Genomic DNA, 22,421 nt, shown 5'->3' with positions numbered 1-22,421 from the left:
AGTGACTCATGCAAAATTGACCATTTCTCGGCAACTGCTCATATTGCAAACTAATTTTGAGATAGATTCTCTTTGTATGGATTAATGTTACAAGTTTATGAAAGTTGCGAAGAAATATTTTAAAATATGAAAAGCCTGAATGGGTTGTAAATAGCTCATTTTTTTCACCTTTTTTCACCTTTAAATGAAAATGACCCGAAAACGAAATCGAAATTAAAAAAACCGAGCCCGATGTTTTCTGCCCCTTTACAGGGCACACACTTTCAGTCATACCTGGTTTGAAAAAAATAATATTTGCTTTCAAAAAGTGGTACCGAACTGTCAAAATTGTAGTTTTTGCTAAATTTACGTCACTTCCGTTGCCGAAAGGTAACTTTACCGGTAACAAAAAAAAATGACATTTTGGATCACGGAGCATATGAACTTTGTTTTATACGAATCGAGCAATAAATAATTAATCCAGGACTGAAAAACTGAATTAGCCAATGGCGGCCAAGGAAAATTACGATGACAAAAAATGGTGCCATTTTTGGTCAAATCAGATGGCTTTTTAACCCTGGGTAAAATACCACATTAAAATATTCATAAATAAAAAAGTTTTTTGTAAAAATTTAAATTTTCAAAATTTGGCGCCTAATATCTCCGACGATTCGTGGAAAAAAAAATCGAAAGAACCGTGGCTATGTGCCTTGTCTCTGGCTATATCAAAATGTATTCAATGTTAAAATCCGACGATTATTGTTAATATTACGGCAATATTTTAAAAATTCGACGATTTCGGACATTTTGCATTGTCACAGAACGTTCGAAATAGCTTTAATCTCTAAGTCACACCCACTTTTCCAGTAAAACCGAAGACATCGAATCAATCCGACAAGTAGTTTCTGAGATACAATCAAATTTGAAAAAAAAATAATAATAACTAGAACTGCGAAGCAGTAATGACGGGTTTTACCGGTGCCACGTTACCCATTGAACTTATGTCACTCCCGGTGCCACGTTATCCTTGAACTTATGTCACTTGCGGTATCAATGCAACCGATAAACAGATTTCCACATAAGCATTGCACAAATAGACGCAGAATCAACCAAATCTAGCAATATCAATTGCATCTATACATTTGTTACAATGTGTTACTTATGTCAAATGTGATCCTGACAAAATTTGTTACTAACTTACCGATAAGTTAGCTAACTTTCTAATGGGAAATTAAAATGGGAAAAAAATCTTTAAAAGTCATCCTGACAAAATTGGTTATTTCTCGACAAGGGAAGATACTAGAAGCCATTTTTGGACATCTATATGATCGTATTGATCCAATCTATATGTCCATTGGAATCACATATCATAATGTTAAACGAATAATAAACATAACTCACTTCCAAAAAAATATTTGTTTTGAAAGCTAAAAATACATTTTTTTTCCAAATGACATTACTTCCGGTGATAATGAAAATGTTAATTTAGTTCTATGAAATCATAAATGCCATAAGGCATCACATGGTGAACATTTTATGAAAATCGAAAAATAATTTACACTTTCATAGACCAAAAACCCTGAAAAGTGACTTGAAGAAAATCGTGTATTTCTCTGCAACCGTACAAGTTAGAAACGTTTTTATGGTATCTGTATGATCGTATGGGTTCATTCTATTTGTTGGTTGGAATCAAATATCATAATTTTAAAAACATTACAGATCAGACTCATTTGAATAAAATATCTGTTTTGAAGGCTAAAAATACATTTTTTGACCAAATGACGTCGTTTCCGGTGATAGTAAAAATGTTAAATTAAGTTGACCTAGTCCAAATTGGCATAAGGCATCAAATGGTAAAAACAAATTGAAAATCGAATGATAATTGACTCTTTTACAGGCAAAATAATTTGAAACATGACGCATGAAAAAATTGCCTATTTCTCGGCAACCGCTCATATTACAAACTAATTTTCACATTCATTCTCTTCGTATGGATTATTGCTACGAGTTTATGAAAGTTACGAAGAAATATTTTAAAATATTAAGACGCTGAATGGGTTGTAAATAGCTTAATTTTACACCGTATTTCACCTTTTAATCGAAATAGCCCGAAAACGAAATCAAAATTAAGAAAACTGAGTCCGATGTTTTGTGCACATTTGCATGGCGCATCCTTTTGGTAATATCAAATTTTGAAAAAATAATATTTGCTTTCAAAAAGTGGTACCGAACTGTCAAAATTATAGTTTTTGTTAAATTTATGCCACTTCCGATGCAGACAGATAATTCTATCGGTAACAAAAAAGATGACATTTTGGAAAAAGGAGCATATGAATTTTGTTTTAAACAAATCGAACAATAAATAATCAATCTAGGACCGAAAAACTGAATTAGCCAATGGCGGCTAAGGCAAATAACTGAGACAAAAATTGTTTACATTTTTGCTTAAATCAGAAGACCCTTTAGCCCTGGATAAGATACCATAAAGAAATATTCATAAATAAAAAAAAAATTGTAAAAATTTAAATTTTCAAAATTTGGCGCCTAATATCTCTGAAGATTCATCGAAAATCAAAAATCTAAGGACCCGTAGCTATGTGCCTTGTCTCTGCCTGTGTCAAAATGTATCAAATGTTAAAATCCGGCATTTATTGTTAATATTACGGCAATATTTAGAAAAAAACAACTTTGGTGATTTTAGACATTTCACATTGTCGCAGAATGTTCGAAATAGATTTAATCGCTAAGCCATGCCACCTTTCTTGAAAAACCAAAGATATCGGATTGATCCGACAAGTAGTTTCTAAGATATACTCAAGTGGAAAATAAAACGGCCAGCGTGTTGGATGATTGTTTTTTTGGTAAAAACAATCATCACTAGAACTGCGAAGCAGTAATGACGGGTTTCACTGGTGCCACGTTACCCTTGAACTTATGTCACTTTTGGTGCCATGTTACCCTTGAACTCATTACTTCCAGAACCAATGGAACCGATAAAAAGATATCCACAAACTTTGCACGCATTAAATAAAATGGAAGTAGAATCAACCAAATCCAGCAATATCAATTCATTTTATACATGTGTCACATAAAAGTGATCATGATAAAATTACATTACTTCCGGTGATAATGAAAAAGTTCAATTAGTTTTATGAAATCATAAATGGCATAAGGCATCACATGGTGAAAATTTTATGTAAAACGAATAATAATTGCCACTTTTATAGACCAAAAACCTTGAAAAGTGACTTGTAGAAAATCGTCTATTTCTCTGCAACCGTACAAGTTAGAAACCATTTTTTGGGTATCTGTATGATCGTGTGGGTTCAATCCATTTGTTGATTTTAATCAAATATCAAAATTTTAAAAACATTACAATTCATACTCATTTGAATAAAATATTTGTTTTGAAGGCTCAAAATACAGTTTTTTTTTTACCAAAATGACGTTACTTCCGGTGATAATAAAAATCGTAAATTACTTGTATGAAATCGTAAATGGCATTAGGTATCACACACTGAAAGTTTTATGAAAATCGAATAATAATTGACACTTTTATGGACCAAAAACCTTGAAAAGTTACCTGTTGAAAATTGTCTATTTCTCCGCAACTGAACAAGTTAGAAACCATTTTGTGATATCTATATGATCGTATGGGTTCATTCTATTAGTTGATTGGAATCAAATATCAAAATTTTAAACAAATAACAAATACGACTCATTTGAATAAATTATTGGTTTTAATAGCTCTAAATACAGTTGTTGTCCAAATTACGTCATTTCCGGTGACATTGAAATGTTAAATTGGCTTGACCTAGTTAATATTGACATTACGCATCAAATGGTGTCACTTTTATGCAAATCCAATAATAATTGACTCTTTTACAGGCAAACTAGCGTAAAAAGTCACTCATGCAAAATTTCCCATTTCTTGGCAACTGCTCATATTACAAACTAATTTTCACATACATTCTCTTCGTATGGATTGTTGCTGCGAGTTTATGAAAGTTACGAAGAAATATTTTAAAATATTAAGACGCTGAATGGGTTGTAAATAGCTTAATTTTACTCCTTTTTTCACATTTTAATCGAAATAACCCGAAAGTGAAATCGAAATTAAAAAAACTGAGTCCGATGTTTTGTGCGCCTTTGCATTGCACATCGATTTGGTAATAACAAATTTTGAAAAAATAATATTTGCTTTCAAAAAGTGGTACCGAACTGTCAAAATTATAGTTTTTGTTGAAATTATGCCACTTCCGGTGTCGACAGGAAATTTTACCGATAACAAAAAAAAATGACATTTTGGAAAACGGAGCATATGAACTTTGTTTGAAACAAATCGAACGATCATTAATGAATCTAAGAGCGTAAAACTGAATTAGCCAATAGCGGCCAAGGAAAATTATTTAGACAAAAATTGTTGACATTTTCGCTCAAACCAGACGACCCTTTAGCCCTGGATAAAATATCATCAAAAAATATTCATAAATAAAAAAGTTTTTTGTAAAAATTTAAATTTTCAAAATTTGGCGCCTAATATCTCCGAAGATTCATCGAAAATCAACAATCTAAAGAACCGTAGCTACGTGCCTTGTTTCTGCCTATGTCAAAATGCATCAAATGTTAAAATCCGGCAATTATTGTAAATGTTACGACAAAATTTCAAAAATTAACCACTTCGGTTATTTCGGACATTTCGCATTGTCACAGAACGTTCAATATAGCTTTAATCTCTAAGTCACACCCACTTACCCAGTGAAACCCAAGAAATTGGATCAATCCGACAAGTAGTTTCTGAGATATGATCAAAATGGAAAAAAAATAATAATAAGAACTAGATCTGCTAAGCAGATATTAAAGCTTTCATATTCACAGTCACTGTCACATGTCATAGAAATAATATGAACAGAAAAAAAAAATCATTATAATGAGTAAAAATTTAGTGAAGTTAATTCGATTTTTCACTGGTAAATAATTAAATAGACAAGTGGCATAACTTGACCCGCATCCCATCAGCTATCCTGAAAAATGCTGGAAAAATTAAACAAGTAAATTGTGTTTAGTACTGGGTTAATTAAGACAGGCATATGCCTTTGCTATACAGGATGACATGAGGGAAATTTAGCTTGGGAGGTGTAGGCCTGCAGCCAAAATTTCTAGCTAGCTTAGAAACACAACTCCGCTACACGGTCTTCCATAAAAGAAAAACTATACATTTTTGGAAAGCTTATGATGCCAGGAAGACAAAATCTGGGAGTTCCAAGCAAAATGTTTGCAATTTATTGATTTAGGGCCAGATGAAATTCGTCAAAATTGTCAAACAAATGCTATTTGTGTACTAACAATTCTGAAGTTGACATAAAATTAAATAGTTGGTAAAACACCTCATGCCTTCATCCTTGGCAATGAACAGTTTATTGGACAGATTTTGATGTAAATAAAAATGCTCAAAACACAAATGTCATGGGTGAATAAAGAATTGTGGAAATCCATTAACGGTAAAAAAGAATTATCTCCCTTTCTGTCAAATGCCTGTAATTGATAGACTATCAGGTCTTGTATGAATCATAAGACCAGGTGTGGGCAAACAAGCCCAATAATTATTTTGTTTGTTGGATCTCAAGGGCCTGTTAGGGTTGGTTGTTGGATGTTTGCTCAGAAATTATCGCTTGTATGGAACATGCTAGAGTCGATTTGTAGCATATTCTAGCCAGGGGATATGTTTGACAGTAGTTGAGTGATATGCTTTTGAAATAATGGAGATCAGTAGCACTTTATAAGCATTGAACCACATGATTTTTTTCCACTAAGATAAACATTCTAAACCCACATACATGTTCCCTTTCAATTAGCCACTACAGTATTTTTACAACTGTACATGTAGCTGTGAACTACTATTTCGGATATGATTAATGGTCAAATTACAAACATACATGTAGATATAAGTTAAAAAAAATAATTGTGTATCTGGGCTGGAATGAAGGGAAAGGTTAGAAAACAGGATGAACAGTTGTGAAATTATTTATTAAAGTGAAACAATCATTGAAAATCAAAATTAAACAGTTACTCTGCACATCAAATGTCATCAAAGTTAATCTTCATTATCATCATCACTGTCACTAAATGTATTAACATCAAATTCGGTCTCTTTAACAGTTTTTTTTTCATTTTCACATTGACTACACATGCACAGGTCTGTACAAGAAAGGGGGGTTGGGATGGCCTAGAGTGCCGCGCTTCGACCTCTAGCTGGTCGGTCACCTCTGGCTTGTGGCTGTGGCTTTGATCCCAGGTGTGAGCGTATGTGGCATGGAGATAGAGGCGTCTTCTCAACCTCGTGGGTTTCCTCCGGGCACACGCGCAAGCGAATTATTGAAATAAAATTGAAACCGTATGTTAGTCCCAAAATGACCTAGTTTGTGTTGAGTGGACGTTAAACCCCATTTCTCTCTCTATCTCTAGATGAAGACTATTATAATTGAAATGAAATGGGATTTCACATCATAATGCTATGCACGGACTGGGCTAATAATGACAAAAAACTACAATGAATACAATAGTATAAAATGTTGCTATGAAATTAAATAAATGTTGTATACAATAATTAACCGGTTTAATACTATATTATACATAAAAGTGAATGAAATTCAATGTTTACTATTTTGCTTTATACATGAATATCACAGGTCAAATTATTGAAATAAATAATGCAAATAGATTATGATTTGAAACATCTTGTATGTCATTGTTCTATTTGTTATATAAGACTACATGATATAAACTTTTTGATAAGCCTCTTTTATCATATTTTGAACCAATGGAATAAAGAGCAAAGACCTAGAATATATTGTAAATATAATCAGGTTTTTGATCAACTGATCAAAGGAAAATATTGCGAATAAATTTGTTGTACTGCTATTGTAAAGAAATCATCATTGTTTTATTTGATATTTAGAATACACATAATCGTGTATATATTTGAAGTTAAGAGCAATTATGATTAGTGATACCTGTATGACCAACTCTCAAAAGATTATCTCATTAAACCAAGTACTTTTTTTCATTTGTATTAGTTGATTTATACTTAATAAAGATAACACAAACAAACAAAAATGAGTTGGCTGTGTGAACACCCCAATGACAAGTGGTATCAGATGCCTCAGAGAGAATATTCAAATGCTCCTTGTGATACGTTTGTAACACAATTATAACCTAATGTATTACACGGGAGTGGAGTGGGTGGGTCGGGGGGCTTTTCGATTGGCAGGGGACTATTAAAATGGGTAAGCAGAGATAAGCAATTTGATGAAACTTTGTGTATAGTTTCATTACATTAGTACCTTGACCATATTACCTTGACCAAGTTCGACAATGAGCATTCTCTTAGTCAGGATAAGCAAAGCAACTTGATTGGCCGGGACTTTGAATTGGTTGATGCTTTGGGGTATGATAACTTTGGTTATAATGAAGTACTGGAACATAACAACCCAGCTTTTAATTGAGCTAGAATGTTTAAACTTGGTGTAGATGTTCATCAGGTCTTGACTGAACATTTTGAGCTACAGCTTGGCAATTTCATTGGTCGATGCTTTGGGACAAGATAACCTTGATTTCTATCTGACAGAGAGTGATGAAATTTACAGTATAGTTTGATTGCTCGATACTTTTGAAAAAAATATGAAAGTGCGATTAATTAATGTGTCATCTTTTACTTTGGGGTTTTGGCGGGAGACATCAGCCATACTGTTTGCTTGTTTAATATCCCCTATACAATATACGCTCGACCTCATTACCCGAACTGGGGTAGAAAAGTGGGATCTTTGACAATGAGGCAATGAACTTGTACATTCTTTTGCAGCTGCACAAGAGGGAACATCAACGCCGGATTAACCATGGTGGTGGGGAGGGGGGCTGATACCGACCGTGAAGCCCCGCAAGGGGGTCGGGTCAGGGGGTTCTCCCGCTAAGAAATTTTAATTGGAGGCCGAAAACGTGATTTCATGGCATTTCAGGCACTTGTGTCGGAGCCATTTAGAAGTACCTCCCCCAGAAAAATAAAATTCTGCCACAAAATTAGCCACAATCCATGCGGGTGCTGTGAAATTTCTAGAGGAGGGAGCTGGAACCCATAAGCCCGTTAAATTCGCCACTGTAAATGAGCAGAGCTACAGCAAACCTAATTTTGAGTCCCTCAGTGATAAATAACTTGATTCAAAATCGTATTATAGCCCCAACGACGATTTGATGAATGGAGACCGTAACGTTACGACAAAGTCTAACACTGTAAGTACCAAATAGTCATACGAGATATGTGCATCTCATCAAATTCAGCTTATACCATACCCACAATAATGTTACGGAGTCAGTGAGTTCAAGTTAGACAATACGCTGACCTTCCACTGACCATGCTTATAATATAAAATCTGTCAATGACAGCTGATTCATTGTTTAGTTTTTTAGATGATATATTTAATATCAATAATATATGTATATGCATGCTTTATTTTACTTTACACGACCTCTAAAAATGCCCCAAATCGTAAAAATACGACTTTTTGGATTTCGATCTCCTTTTTTCAGCTACCCCGGACATTTTCAAAAAATGATACAATGATTTCACACAACAGGCCAGCTATTAGCCTCTCGATTGACAAGAGTTTCATCGCCCTCCATTCATTATAACCAATGTCATCGTGCCCTAAAGAATCAACAAATCAGCTTGCTTATCTCTGCTTACCCTAGGCAAAAAATGCTCATCTTTGAACTCAATCATGACATTGACCTAGTGAACGCCTACACCAAGTTTGAACATTCTAGCTTAATTAGAAGGAGAGTTCTTGTGTTCCAAAGTCCCGGCCCTTCAAATTGCTTCTATTTTTCATTTTCAATTCAAAATGGTGACCATCACGTGACCGAAATCAAAATTCTGATCCGATAGATTTTTAGGCATTCCTTCCAGGATTCCGAAAATATGACGCCCGAGTCTGTAAGTAAAATAGCAAAAAAGCCTTTTTGATTTTTCACGTTTAAAGATGGTGGCACTTCCGGTTCGATCGACAAACTCCATATTTTGTGTACGAATCAGTAATTACTTGTCTAGTATCGAATTTTTTTTTTAGGTCATTCTGACCTATATTTCGACGATTTTTTTGAAAACTTTGATCCTTAATTTCACCAAGGGGAGATAATTTAGAAAATTTCCAAGGACATCATTGAAGTCGCATTGGCAAGATCTACTAACATTCTAAATTTCACGAAAATCGCACAACTATTAAAGAAGTTGTCAAATTGGTAATAACTTCCGGTTCGAAATGACAGCGACGAATTTTCGAAATGCCAAAATCCGAAATTGCAGATTTGAAGTAAATGTTTCAAGATACTCAAAGAAAAAAGAATTAGTAAAATAGGTCAAATAGTCACAAAGTTACAGCATTGTAGGTCAAATGTATTCCTTCGTAAAATTCGGTGATTTCGGATTCGTAAAACGTTTTGAAAATATATTTAATCAACAGCCACCACCCATTTTTGGGGGGATAGGTAAAAGTTTCAGAACGATCCTATGGTTAGATTCTGAGAAATCCGATTTGTGGACAAAACACAAAAAAAAAATAACCATAATAATCTTAACAGAAACAATAAACTTTCATATGTAATATGAAAGCTTAATAATAATCCAAACTCCTCTCTGTTCGGTTTTGGACCAAGTGAGCGCCGATGAAGGAAGGTCAAGGTCATTACGATATTCGTTTTACAAATAGCCCCCACCCTCCCAAAAAAATAAAAAAAATATCCAATTTTTTTTTCTCCCAAATTTTTTTGACGAAATAATTTTTCTGTCCCCCCAAAAAAATTCCGAAAAATTGGTTTTACAAAAAAAACATTCCGTAGAAAATAATTTTACAGAGACATATACTGCAAAAAAAATTGTGTGAAATTTTTTTTGAGAGAAATTTGGGAGAAGAAATTGTTAAAAAAAATCTGAAAAGAAATTTTTCTTTGACCGTAGGCGATCGCTCGCTTGTATGTTAATGAACTGATTTCATCAGCGCTCACCTGGTCCAAAACCACACACGAGGACCAAACTCCGCGTTACTAAATAGTTACCGGAAAACTTAGAAGAGTAAACTGTGCCCGAGATTTTTTTTAGAGAGCGCGGCGCGCCGCGCCGCTCCGGGAGGGATCATCGTCAGGTTGGGACGGGGGGGGGGGGACGGGGGGGGGGGTTGGAATTGTCCAGTCACGTGACAAACATAGATCTTCCGTTCCTCAAGCCATATTATTTCCACAGTCATTGTCATTAATCACAAATTACGGGATGATATACGAAAATGCAGGTTTACTTTGAAATAGTGCAAATGATACTTTTCCATCTACAATCTTCAGATCAAAGGATGCAAGTTCTTACACAGTGCAGCATAATTTGTGCAACAGAAGACATCTCGAATATCGATTGTCGGAAAAAACATTTTCTCGGGGACATTTTTTTTCCAAATACGCATTGGGTGTAAGTCTTCGATCAGCCACCAGGAAGTGGTTAACAAAGTAATGTTTTATTACGATAGTAGTACATAAAACAAATTGGTTGCCTGAGGTTCTCGGGGGGAAAGTAGCCTCATCGGCTAGAGTCCTCTATTTCACAAACAAAAACAACAATTGCTTCCTTGAAAATTTATCTATCAACCCCTTTCACAGACGTCCAGCTTACCACTTCCCGTCAATGCAGTAAGATAGAATATGTAGTTTTCTCGTGGACAATTGGGCGAAAGTTGGGGTTTTCTCAAGGAAAACTGGTCAACGAGTTGGGGAAAAAAGCTCGAAAAGTAATCCAGAAAAAAATCCTGTGTGCGGCCCTCGGAATATGATGGAATATGTTGAATATTATTATGGTTCAAGTGATTATATTGACCCTGGAATGAAAGTAAGCTCAGAAACAAGTAGATTTTTAGCCCTTCCAACGAGATGGATAGCTCTTGGAAAGGATAGACACTTTTCAGATTACAGCCTGTCCGAGAATTGCGTGGCATCCATTTCGTTTGGTGATTAGGACACATAGCGGTTAAACCTGGAACTTCAACTCGAACTATTCAGAGATTTATTAACTCGCTTTTGATGATACTTGCTGTTTTATGATGCGATTTTTTGTTACCTAGGGAGGAGTTGGCCTAATCGTGCCTTCCACTAATTCGTACCACCCTGATGCCAGCGTTACTGGTAAGAATCAGGAGACCGGCGCAACCGGCATATAACGGGACCCTCAGAGGGCTGTGTTTAATCTACTGAAATACTGAAACACTGAAATCTACTAAAATTTACTGAAAACTAAAATTAAAATACAAAATAAAATATGGTCAATGATGGAGGTTGACTGATTGCGTCTTTTAAAACATTCAAAACATAATAGGCATCAACAAAATTTTGGAGAAAAAAAATCGTATTTTTTTTGGGGGGGGGGGGTGCTACTTGTAAAACGAACATCGTAATGACCTTGACCTTCCTTCATCGGCGCTCACTTGGTCCAAAACCGCACACAGAGGACCAGGCTCCGGGTTACCTATTTAGGGTGTTTTCCGGTATTTAGGATGTTTTCCGGTATTTAGTGTTTTTCCGGTGTTTTCCGGTATTCAGTATAAAATGGTGTTTTCCGGTTGTTTTCCCGGTGTTTTCCGGTTGTTTTCCGGTGTTTTCCTGTATTTTCCGGTATATATTATGGCCCGGTTTCCATGAAAGCATTTCACACATCAAATAAAATGTACGCAGAATCAACCAAATCCGACAATATCAATTCATTGTATACATTTGTTACATGTAAGTGATCCTGACAAAATTACATTACTTCCGGTGATAATGAAAATTCTAAATTAGTTTTATGAAATCATAAATTGCATAAGGCATTACAAAGTGAATTTTTTTTATGTAAATCGAATAATAATTGCCAGTTTTATAGAACAAAAACCTTGAAAAGTGACCTGTAGAAAATCGTCTATTTCTCTGCAACCGTACAAGTTAGAAACCGTTTTTTTGGTATCTGTATGATCGTGTGGGTTTAATCTATTTGTTGATTGGAATCAAATATCCTAATTTTAAAAAACATACAAAAGAGACTCATTCAAATAAAATATCTGTTTTGAAGGCTAAAAATACAGTTTTTGCCAAAATGACGTTACTTCCGGTGACAGAAAAGGTGTTAAATTACTTGTATAAAATCGTAAATGGCATTAGGTATCACACACTGGAAATTTTATGAAAATCGAATAATAATTGACACTTTTTTGGACCAAAAACCTTGAAAAGTTACCTGTTAAAAATCGTCTATTTCTCCGAAACAGAACAAGTTAGAAACCATTTTGTGATATCTATATGATCGTATGGGTTCATTCTATTAGTTGATTGGAATCAAAATTCAAAATTTTAAACAAATAACAAATACGACTCGTTTGAAAACATTACTGGTTTGAAGGCTATAAATACATTTTTTGCCAAAATTACGTCATTTCCGATGACATTGAAAATGTTAAATTGGTTTGACCTAGTTAAAATTGTCATTACGCATCAAATGGTGTCACTTTTATGAAAATCGAATAATAATTGACACTTTTACAGGAAAACTAGCGTAAAAAGGGACTCATGCAAAATTGCCCATTTCTCGGCAACTGCTTATATTACAAACTAATTTTCACATACATTCTCTTCGTATGGATTATTGCTACTAGTTTATGAAAGTTGCGAAAAAATATATTAAAATATGAAAAGCCTGAATGGGTTATAAATAGCTCATTTTTTCACCCTTTTTCACCTTTAAATCGAAATTACCCCAAAACGAAATCGAAATTAAAAAAAGTGAGTCCCATATTTTCTGCGCCTTTACAGGGCACACCAGATTTGAAAAAAAATAATATTTGCTTTCAAAAAGTGGTACCGACCTCTCAAAATTGTAGTTTTTGCTAAATTTACGTCACTTAGGTTGCCGAAAGGCAATTTTACCGGTAACAAAAAAATGACATTTTGGACCACGGAGCATATGAACTTTGTTTTATACAAATCGAACAATAAATAATTATTCCAGGACTGAAAACCTGAATTAGCCAATTGGGGATAAGGAAAAATACGGTGGCAAAAAAATGTTGCCATTTTTGGTCAAATCAGATGACTCTTTAACCCTAAGTAAATTACCACATAAAAATATTCATTAATAAAAAAGTTTTTTGTAAAAATTTAAATTTTCAAAATTTGGCGCCTAATATCTCCTAAAATTCGTCGAAAATAAAAAATCCAAAGAACTGTAGCTATGTGTCTTGTCTCTGGCTATGTCAAAATGTATCAAATATTACAATCCGACAATTATTGATAACATTACGGCAAAATATCGAAAAACGACAACTTCGGTGATTTCGGACATTTCGCATTGTCGCAGAACGTTGGAAATAGCTTTAAAATTAAAGTCAAACCCACTTGACCAGTAGAACCGAAGACATCGAATCGATCCGACAAGTAGTTTCTGAGATATGCTCAAATGGAAAAATAATAATAATAATAATAATAATCCGAACAAAAACAATAGTGTTTCACACTAGTAATCCCAACAGTCTGAAAGCCTAATAAATAATAATAATTTTAGTAATCCCAATGGGCTTTCAGAGAAAAGTCTGAAAGCCTAATAATAATTTTAGAAATCTCAATAGGCTTTCAGACAAAAGTCTGAAAGCCTAAAAATAACTAGACCTGCAAGCAGCACTGAACCGGCTTTCAGGAATCAGACAGGAAGTGTGTCATACTATAGCCTATTTATCGAGCTACCAAACGATACTTTAGAGTTTGGAATGAGGTCAACTGAAATAACCTAATTTTGAATTTTAATGCGGCAATTGCTCTTCTCTGCAGCCTAAAACATTCCAAGTCTGAGGAAATTGGCCTTCAATCGCATTTTTATGTTGACCGCATTATGAAAGTCTGTAAGACCCCAATTAAGAAAATCTTCAGGGGTCACGAGAAGAAGGGTATCATAAATGAGCCTCTTAAGTCAGGGCCTATATACACTCAACAACGTACCCCCCCCCCCACTCACATATATACAATCTCACCATATCACAGCACTCAACAACTAACCTCACATCACCCAACAACCAACCAGCCTCCCATCACACCACTCAAAAACACACCACTCACTCGCTCAACAAAACACTTCAAATTTCGAAGTCCCAGTTGATACCAAGACTCCATGAATAAATGACGGAGTAATGAATAAATGACAGATAATGAATAAAGGGGTAAAAAGCACTTGTAACTCCTATGTCCTTAAATCAGACAGTGATTTATAAAATTCATTTTATTTGCAATGATAAGGTGAATTTGTTAGATGGGGTAAACGCTGCAATTATTGGGCTTTTCCCAATGACCTTTTACAAGTGCGGGTGACCACCTGCCTCCATAAATAAGAGAACCCACCCCTCCCGAGCTTGAATCTAGTTTTAAATATGCTTGTAATTTGAATATTCGTATGCATGACTCCTCAAGATAACCAAACATCATAGACGAAGCTTGAACAAAAGCGTATCCAAAATATACTCTTCTAAAAAAGTAGGGGATATTCAGAAACAATACAAAACTGTGGAGACCAGTTTATGTTAATAACAGGCCAATTGCCTACACATGAACATAAACAGTTCATATGGGCGGCTTATCTGACGGCCCCAAGTCACTCGCAAAGAGATACACCGTCAAAAGTGAAAATGGACGTTTTTGATTTTTGTCATAACAATGAGTAATTGCTCCACCAATCCTCAGACATTCAGCAATTCGACGTGGCATGCTCCTAATCAACCGTCCAATAACGAGTTGGGGCAATCTGACCCACTCCTCTTGCAGTGCAACGGCCAATTCTTGCAGTGTTGTCGGTTGACGTTGAAGTCGACGAACACGTCTCCCGATCATGCCCCAGACATGCTCTACAGGGGACAGGTCAGGACTCATGACTGGCCATGGCATATGGACAATATGGTGACGCTGGAGGTCAAACGTAACACACTAAAGCAAAGATACGCTAAACAGTAAATCTTATGCAAGAACCGATAGGAAAGCAAACATGGATAGATAAACCAGCACGCGGCAGTTTTCGTCAACCCTTCCTTGAAGTGTCAAATTTGACAATGAACCTCTCCCACGTGTATGGCGCTATTGGGTGTCGCATGTGCAGCTCAGTGGTTCTGTTGGGGCGATAAGTTCTTGATCTGTGAACACACTCTCAAAGCATGTCAAAGGTCCATGACTATTTATCATATCGCAACCTGCATAGGTATTTGCATTTCAATATCCCCTGCTGTTTTTGAAGAGTATATATCGCAAACAGACATTTCAAATTCCACATTAGCCTTCTGGGTTATCGTATGAAACAACAGTGGGTTACGTTTTTTCTCATGCTAAAATTGTAATACAACATACCCATAATACATACACAGTCTCATATATTAAGTGACGGATTTACGAATATTAACTCGACCTGTGCTAATAAATGCATTTGAGTAAATATCTATTCACAGAGTCGAGATACCATATCCATCACTTCTAAACATTAAGCCGATATGTTCATAGAGTCGAGATATCATACCATCACTTCTAAACATTTAAAGACGGTGTCCATATTGTCGAGATATCATTCCCACCACATCTAAAGTACAAGTCAGTGTCCATAGAGTCGAGATACCCCTACCCATCAATTCTAGACATACTTCAAATTCATTGTGAATAGAGTCGAGATATCACACCCATTTTTGATTTTATTTTATATTATATGTTCCTTATAATCCTTATGTTCCTTTCTGTTGTGTAATAATCATGTTATATTATGTACCTATGTTGGCTATAGGAAGTGATTTCCTTTGCCTTTTAATAAAGTAAAGTGTGAAGTTAGCTCGATATTCGTTTAAAAACGAGTTACTAGTTTTTTGATATTTGCGAATAACGAAAAACAAGCTACTCGTTTTTCGATATTCAGATTTGAATATAAAAATAAAACAGATTTCAGGAATGCATAGTGAATAATTGAGAAACACATTTCATTAAATCAAATAATAATAAAACTAACTTATAAATCATACATGAGGATGTCTGGCTTATTTCGTTTGATTTCTATATTGGCGAATAATGAAAAACAAGTAGCTCGTTTTTCGATATTCACAATAAATGTCAAAAAAGCTGATCTAAAGATGTCTCCCAAACATATGTCATCATTGATAATCAATACAGTTTTATAAATCAAATTTAGAAACCATCAATGTGAACGCCTGTGCATTGGATTTAATAAAACTGTCTTTTCTATTTCAATTATCAATATTGACCAATAAAGAAAAATAAGTAACTCGTTTTTTCATATTAAAATTTAAATCTAAAAAAAAGCTGATTTTAAGGATATATATCTGTAGAATGTCTCCCAAACACGTTTAATTAAATCTGTTTTCTATACGAACTACAGAAATCATAAATGTTGATGTCTGAGCAGTGGATTCGCATAAAAACTGCTCTTTCTCCTTGTGTTTCGATATCGGCGAATAACGAAAATACAAGTATATCTACAGAATGTCTACCAAACATATTTAATTAAATCAGTTTTCTAAAACGAAATAAAGAGATCATAAATGAGAACGCCCGAGCAGTGGATTCACACAAAACTGCTTTTTTCCTTTTTCATATATAACGAAAAACAAGCTACTCGTTCGTGAATAATCAGATGTGAATCTCAAATAAGCAGAATCTAAGGATTGAGAAACCCATTTCATTCAATTAAATGTGTAAAACTAACAGAAAAATCCTGTTTTAAGATGAATCTGCAGTGGATTCACATAAAAACAACCTTTTCTGTTTGTTTTACGATATTGGCGAATGTCACTTTTCGACATTAACCAATATCAAAAATCAAAGAGAAAATGCAGTCTTTATGTGAATCGACTGCTCAGACATCTTCGGTTAGTTTTTCAAAAACTGATTTATTGGAATGGGTTTCTCACTTATTCTCTGTATATCTATCCCACTGGTCTGATTATCTGAGATTCACATCTAATAGTCCGTGTCGTTTTGTTACAGAAGTCCAATCCGTCGGCTTTTTTATCAATAAAAAAACCCCCAAATCTATTGAAGGAGATGGGTTTCACAATTATTCTCTACATATCCATCCCTAGATTCTGCTTATTTAAGATTTACACCTGAATATCCTCGAAAGAGTAGCTTGTTTTTGTTATTCGCCAATATCTAAAAACGAGCTGCTTATTCGTTGCTCGCCAATTAAAAAGGAAAAAGCATTTTTATGTGAATTCACTGCCCAGGCATCCTCATTTACGATTTATAAATTAGTTTTATTATTTGATTTAATGAAATGTGTTTCAATTCGCAATATCGCAAAACGAGCAGTTAGTTTTTCGTTATTCGCTAATAACGAAAGACGGATATCGAGCTCACTTCTCGCTGCCAACATTAAGTCGGTGTCCATAGAATTGAGGGGGTGTTCCCACTTAGCCGGCAGGCTTTGATGTCAAATTTTGCCGCTAATCCAGAGTTAATCCTAGAACAATGGTGTTATAAACTATAGTCCATATCTTTTTAAAGACTAAAACTGTATTGATTTTAACAAATTTAACTTTTATTAAATAAATAGCTTACACATATAAAAATATATTGATTTTAACAAATTTAATATTTATTAAATAACATTAAATGATTTACACATATAAAATGCATTACAATTTACACATTTAACTTTTATTAAATAGCATTACAGTGGTAAGAACATCATTCTTGGTGTTTACAGGAGCTGGACAAGTTTTTGTTGAACATTTCCAATGGACGGCATTTGGTCTGCTTGACTTTATACTGAACTTGTAACCATTGTGTATTAAATATCGACCACCTCGATTATTGTAGATAAAGCGAATATTAACCTGAACATTTGCCATTTTAAAATAAATATAATTTCGACACAGATCGACCATCTATTTATATTAATATAGTGAATTGAATTCATGTTTGAAATCATAACGCCGGCATGAACTGTGTTCAAAATGTCATTAATTAGTTGGTTAATATATTTTATTAAGAGGGATTAAGAGCTCATTAACGCTGAACACTAGTGAACAGTTCTCGAGTGACTACTTTTAAACAGACTATAGTTTTAAGATCAATCAATGGATTAACAGTCTGCCGGCTAAGTGGGAACACACCTAATTGAGATACCATACCCACCACTTCTAAGCATTAAGTCGGTGTCCATAGATTCGAGATATCATACCTATCACTTCTAAGTATTAAGTCGGTGTCTATAGAGTCGAGATATACCCATCACCTCTAAACATTAAGTCAGTGTCCATAGAGTCGAGATGTCATACCCATCACTTCTAGACATTAAGAAGGTGTCCATTGCTTCTAAACATACATTTCGTGTCGAGATATCGTACCCATCACTTTTAAACATGTAATCGCTGTCCATAAAGTCGCTTCTAACCCTGACGTCAGTGTTCATGGACATAATAGAATATAAAATTACAAGTTGAAGTGTGTCAAATTATTTCTCTTTTGTTTATCATTTCAGGTTGTATAGAAAAATCAATAAAATGAGTAAACGATTTCGCCGTAAGAAGGAGGAAAAGCCACCACCGGCTACAGGACCAGGCAGTAAGATTATTGCTCTTCCGGAACCCTTAAAGAAGAGTCACATCCGACGTATGCCGGATGGTAAGAAGGTGTTTTTGTCTTTTGGAACAGCCAACATGAAATCCTTGCCCATTGAAATTTATGATAACGAAGAGTTATCTCTCCTGTCGGTGAAATTTAACGCCGAGAATAACAGGTTAAAACGACTACCAAAATCCATCGAAGCTCTACACAATATGGAGAATATTAACGTTAGAAATAACAACCTGTCAGCATTTCCTGCATCTTTGGCTAAAATGAAGAAACTTAAAATATTGGACGTAACGAACAATAATATAAAAAGACTGCCACCCGCAATTCATAAAAGCACAGCTCTTCAAACGCTTTACGCTTCTAAAAACAGATTAAGGACATTACCGAAAAATATCGGAAAATCGAACTCTTTGTCACATGTAGACGTTTCTTATAATATTATCAGATCTTTCAAAAAGGGAGTTTACGATATGTCTGCATTTGTGAATCTTTCTGGAAATCGAATTCGTGATATTCCTAATGTGAGCGTTAAGAAACCCCAGATCAAAAAACTGGATCTGAGCTACAACACCATCACTTTTATTCCTGATTCTGTATCCAAACTCCAGTGCTTGACTTGGCTCGACCTTTCGCACAATTCCTTGGATGAAGTTCCACCTCAGTTGGGACAGGTGAAGTATCTCAACTATTTAGATATATCCAATAATCACCTGAAGGCCCTTCCCGACGAAATCTGCGCTTTAGGGTATGCATTGACCACTTTTAAGTTTGCTCACAACGAAATAGCCGTGCTGCCAGATGATATTCACAGATTAAAGAAGCTCGAAGAACTGGACGCGTCCCACAATGAGATCGAGTTCCTGCCGACCAGCACAAAGGATTTGCCATGCATTCTATCTCTCAATGTTTCCAACAATATACTCAAGTCCATGAAATTTGCAGTGACCTTGATGACCCTAGAGCATCTCTATGTGGGCGGAAACGCTATAGAAGTTGTTCCCTCGGAAATCAAAGAAATGAAGTCCCTGATCACATTAGATATCTCGGATAACGGCATACGAGATATGCCGGACTGTATCGGTCACTTAAAAGCACTGAAAAAGTTGAACATTGCCAAAAATAAAATTTCCATCCTCCCGGAGAGTGTCGGCGAGGAGCAAGTGCTGACGTCTCTTGATATCTCTTACAACCGATTAGCAAAATTGCCCCAGGATCTGAGAAAACTACGAAACTTAGAAGTGTTTCACATGAGTCATAATGAAATAGCTGCAATGCCTAAATCGATAGAGTATCTCTACCAGATTTACTCTTTGGACGTCAGCAGTAACGGTATGACAGAGCTGAATCTACCCAAAACATTGACAAATCTCAATCTCTCAGATAACCCCTTAACGGTGAATCCGACCGATCTTAAATCACCTATGGTAGTGGTCGGGGACAAGGACCACTTGAAAACACTGACCAGGCTTGTAACGACAGATTTACAGTTAGACGAAATACCACCAGCAGTATTTAACTTACGGTTCTTGGAACACCTCAACGTCTCCAAGAATCACCTTAAATCCCTCACGGACAACATCAAGAAACTAAAAAGGCTGCAAGAATTGATCGCAAGCAACAACGAAATCACTGAAATACCAATCGTAATTGATGACCTAAAACAGTTAAAATACATGGATGTTTCCTACAACCAAATTTCCGTATTCCAACCTAGAATTGTAAAACTATTTTCCCTAGAGACACTCATTATGTCACACAACAAGATGGTTCTTCTTCCAGATGACTTTGGGGACCTAAACAAGCTGATGCTGCTAGATCTATCCCACAACGAGATTGTCACCTTCCCAAAGGATAGAATTGACGTTTTGGCATCTCTGAAAGAGTTGAACGTTAATGAGAATCATATTGATGCGTTCACGGTTCAGTTCCCTTATCTGTATCGTCTACAGATCCTGAGAGCAGCTGGAAACGACCTCAAGGCTATGCCCACAAAAGATATGTTAAGGATGCAGTCTTTGGAAGTGTTGGACCTTTCGGACAACATCATAGAAACTTTACCAGAGAGCATCTGTAAACTCCCTGCAATCCGCGAAGTGAATGTTTCCGACAACCGAATCATGAACGGATTCCCCAAAGCTTTTGAGACGCTGAAACAGAAGGCGAACGTGAAAGCCGATCAGCAGTCGAACTATAAGTCTAGAATAGACCGAGATCGTCCAAGGCCTCACGATAAAGCCAGTCCCAAAAACAAACGGAACAAGAAGACGCCGAAAGGATTTCGACAAGCTAAGACAGGTTACATGTCAGCTCCTCTATAGGTAAATAGTAGTAGTAGTTCGTTTTCAAAGCAATATTATTACGGACGTAGGCTGGGGATGCGACGACTTGGCGAGGTGAAAATAAAAGACGTTCTGTGGATACCTTGGTATGTTCAGAACAAAAAAAACTTAAGCATATCTCCCACTGTTCACACTTACGCCTCCATCCAAAGCCCGAACCTGGCTACGTCCCTGCATGATTTAGCTTTAGCATTGCTTCAGCCGCAATTTTCTAACCGCAAGCTTTTGCAATAATGCGACCGTGTTTCACTTCATATCTATAACTGTATCCTCGTCGGCGTTCTTCATTTTGATTTGATAATACACTTAAGTCCTGAAAAGAGAAGAAATACGTTTTCTAACTTACACTCTGTCCCACCGTTGTATTACTATACCCTAATGCTTTCTATAACGTTATCAAACTTACTGTGATGTTTTTGTTTTAAAGAAGTGCCTGATATGTTTCTAATTTTGTGTAATTATGTTGCCAGAAATCTTATATTTTAAATGTTGTTAACTTTACTCACTTCATCATCTTTTGTATTGATGTTATTTCTTAGAATGTTCAATCTCTGGGCTGAACAGTAATATAAGTAAATCATTAGGGGAGAATAGCAAAGATCATGCAAAGCCCTTTAAGCCTACTATGCTATTATGTACAGATATGTATTTTATAGAAATTTTAAATGTACAAGAAGCCAAAATAAATGTCAGTTATGCTTATATCAAACAGAGCTCTGTGAAAGAAATAAGTGACTTTTAACATATCCAAATCAATGTTTGTAGGTAGCTAGGTTGCATGGTTGTTGGGTGGTTCTTTTTTACAGAAACACCTTCGTAAATAATATGTACATAGGCGAGAATAGCAAAGATCACGCAAAGACCTTTGAAAATACTATAAGCAATCTCTGTATTACGTAATTCGGGTGATTTATCATTTTGTTTCCTAAAGATATAGTTGTGCATCTAATGTTATGTAACTTAGTACTATTATGTACAGATATGTAGTTTATAGAAACTTTAAATAAACAAGAATCCAGAATAAATGTCAAATATTCTTATCAAACAGGGTTCTGTGGAAGAAATAAGTGACTTTTAATGTATCCGAATGAATGTGTGTAGGTAGCTAGGTTGCATGGTTGTTGGGTGGTTCTTTTTACAGAAACATCTATGCAATGGTTTAAACTATTTCTGGATTTTTCGTGTCGTGTTGTTAAAAATGTAAACAGGAGATAATAAGTTCAAAGTATGTGTTAAAAGCGGGAAAATATACCATGGTAAAATGGGTAATTTAAATTTGGATTCGAATGTGCGATTAGCTGTCGAATAAATTTTGAATTCCCTGATATGTCATGCGTATTGTATATGTAAAACCATACTTAATGTCAAGTCAAGAACTTATTTGTAAATTGTTATTCGTTATATGTGTTAAACGTAAGAAAAATATAATAACTT

General features: G+C 35.2%; 1 protein-coding gene across 1 annotated transcript in view; it reads left to right on the top strand.

Moving 5' to 3' along the window:
• LOC126830210 (leucine-rich repeat protein lrrA) overlaps nt 1–22,012 on the top strand; it is a 57,733-nt gene extending 35,721 nt beyond the window's left edge. Inside the window, exon 2 of the mRNA XM_050560550.1 lies at nt 18,554–22,012. Coding sequence (XP_050416507.1) covers nt 18,576–20,966 — 2,391 coding nt within the window. The 5' untranslated portion in view covers nt 18,554–18,575 and the 3' untranslated portion in view covers nt 20,967–22,012. The remainder of the gene's footprint in view (nt 1–18,553) is intronic.
• Nucleotides 22,013–22,421: the final 409 nt, after the last annotated feature.

This window comes from Patella vulgata, chromosome 1 (assembly GCF_932274485.2).
Source record: "Patella vulgata chromosome 1, xgPatVulg1.2, whole genome shotgun sequence".
In the NCBI taxonomy this organism is placed as follows: domain Eukaryota; kingdom Metazoa; phylum Mollusca; class Gastropoda; family Patellidae; genus Patella; species Patella vulgata.
The sequence above is the reverse complement of the archived record's forward strand: the minus strand, read 5'-3'. Positions and strand labels throughout refer to the sequence as shown.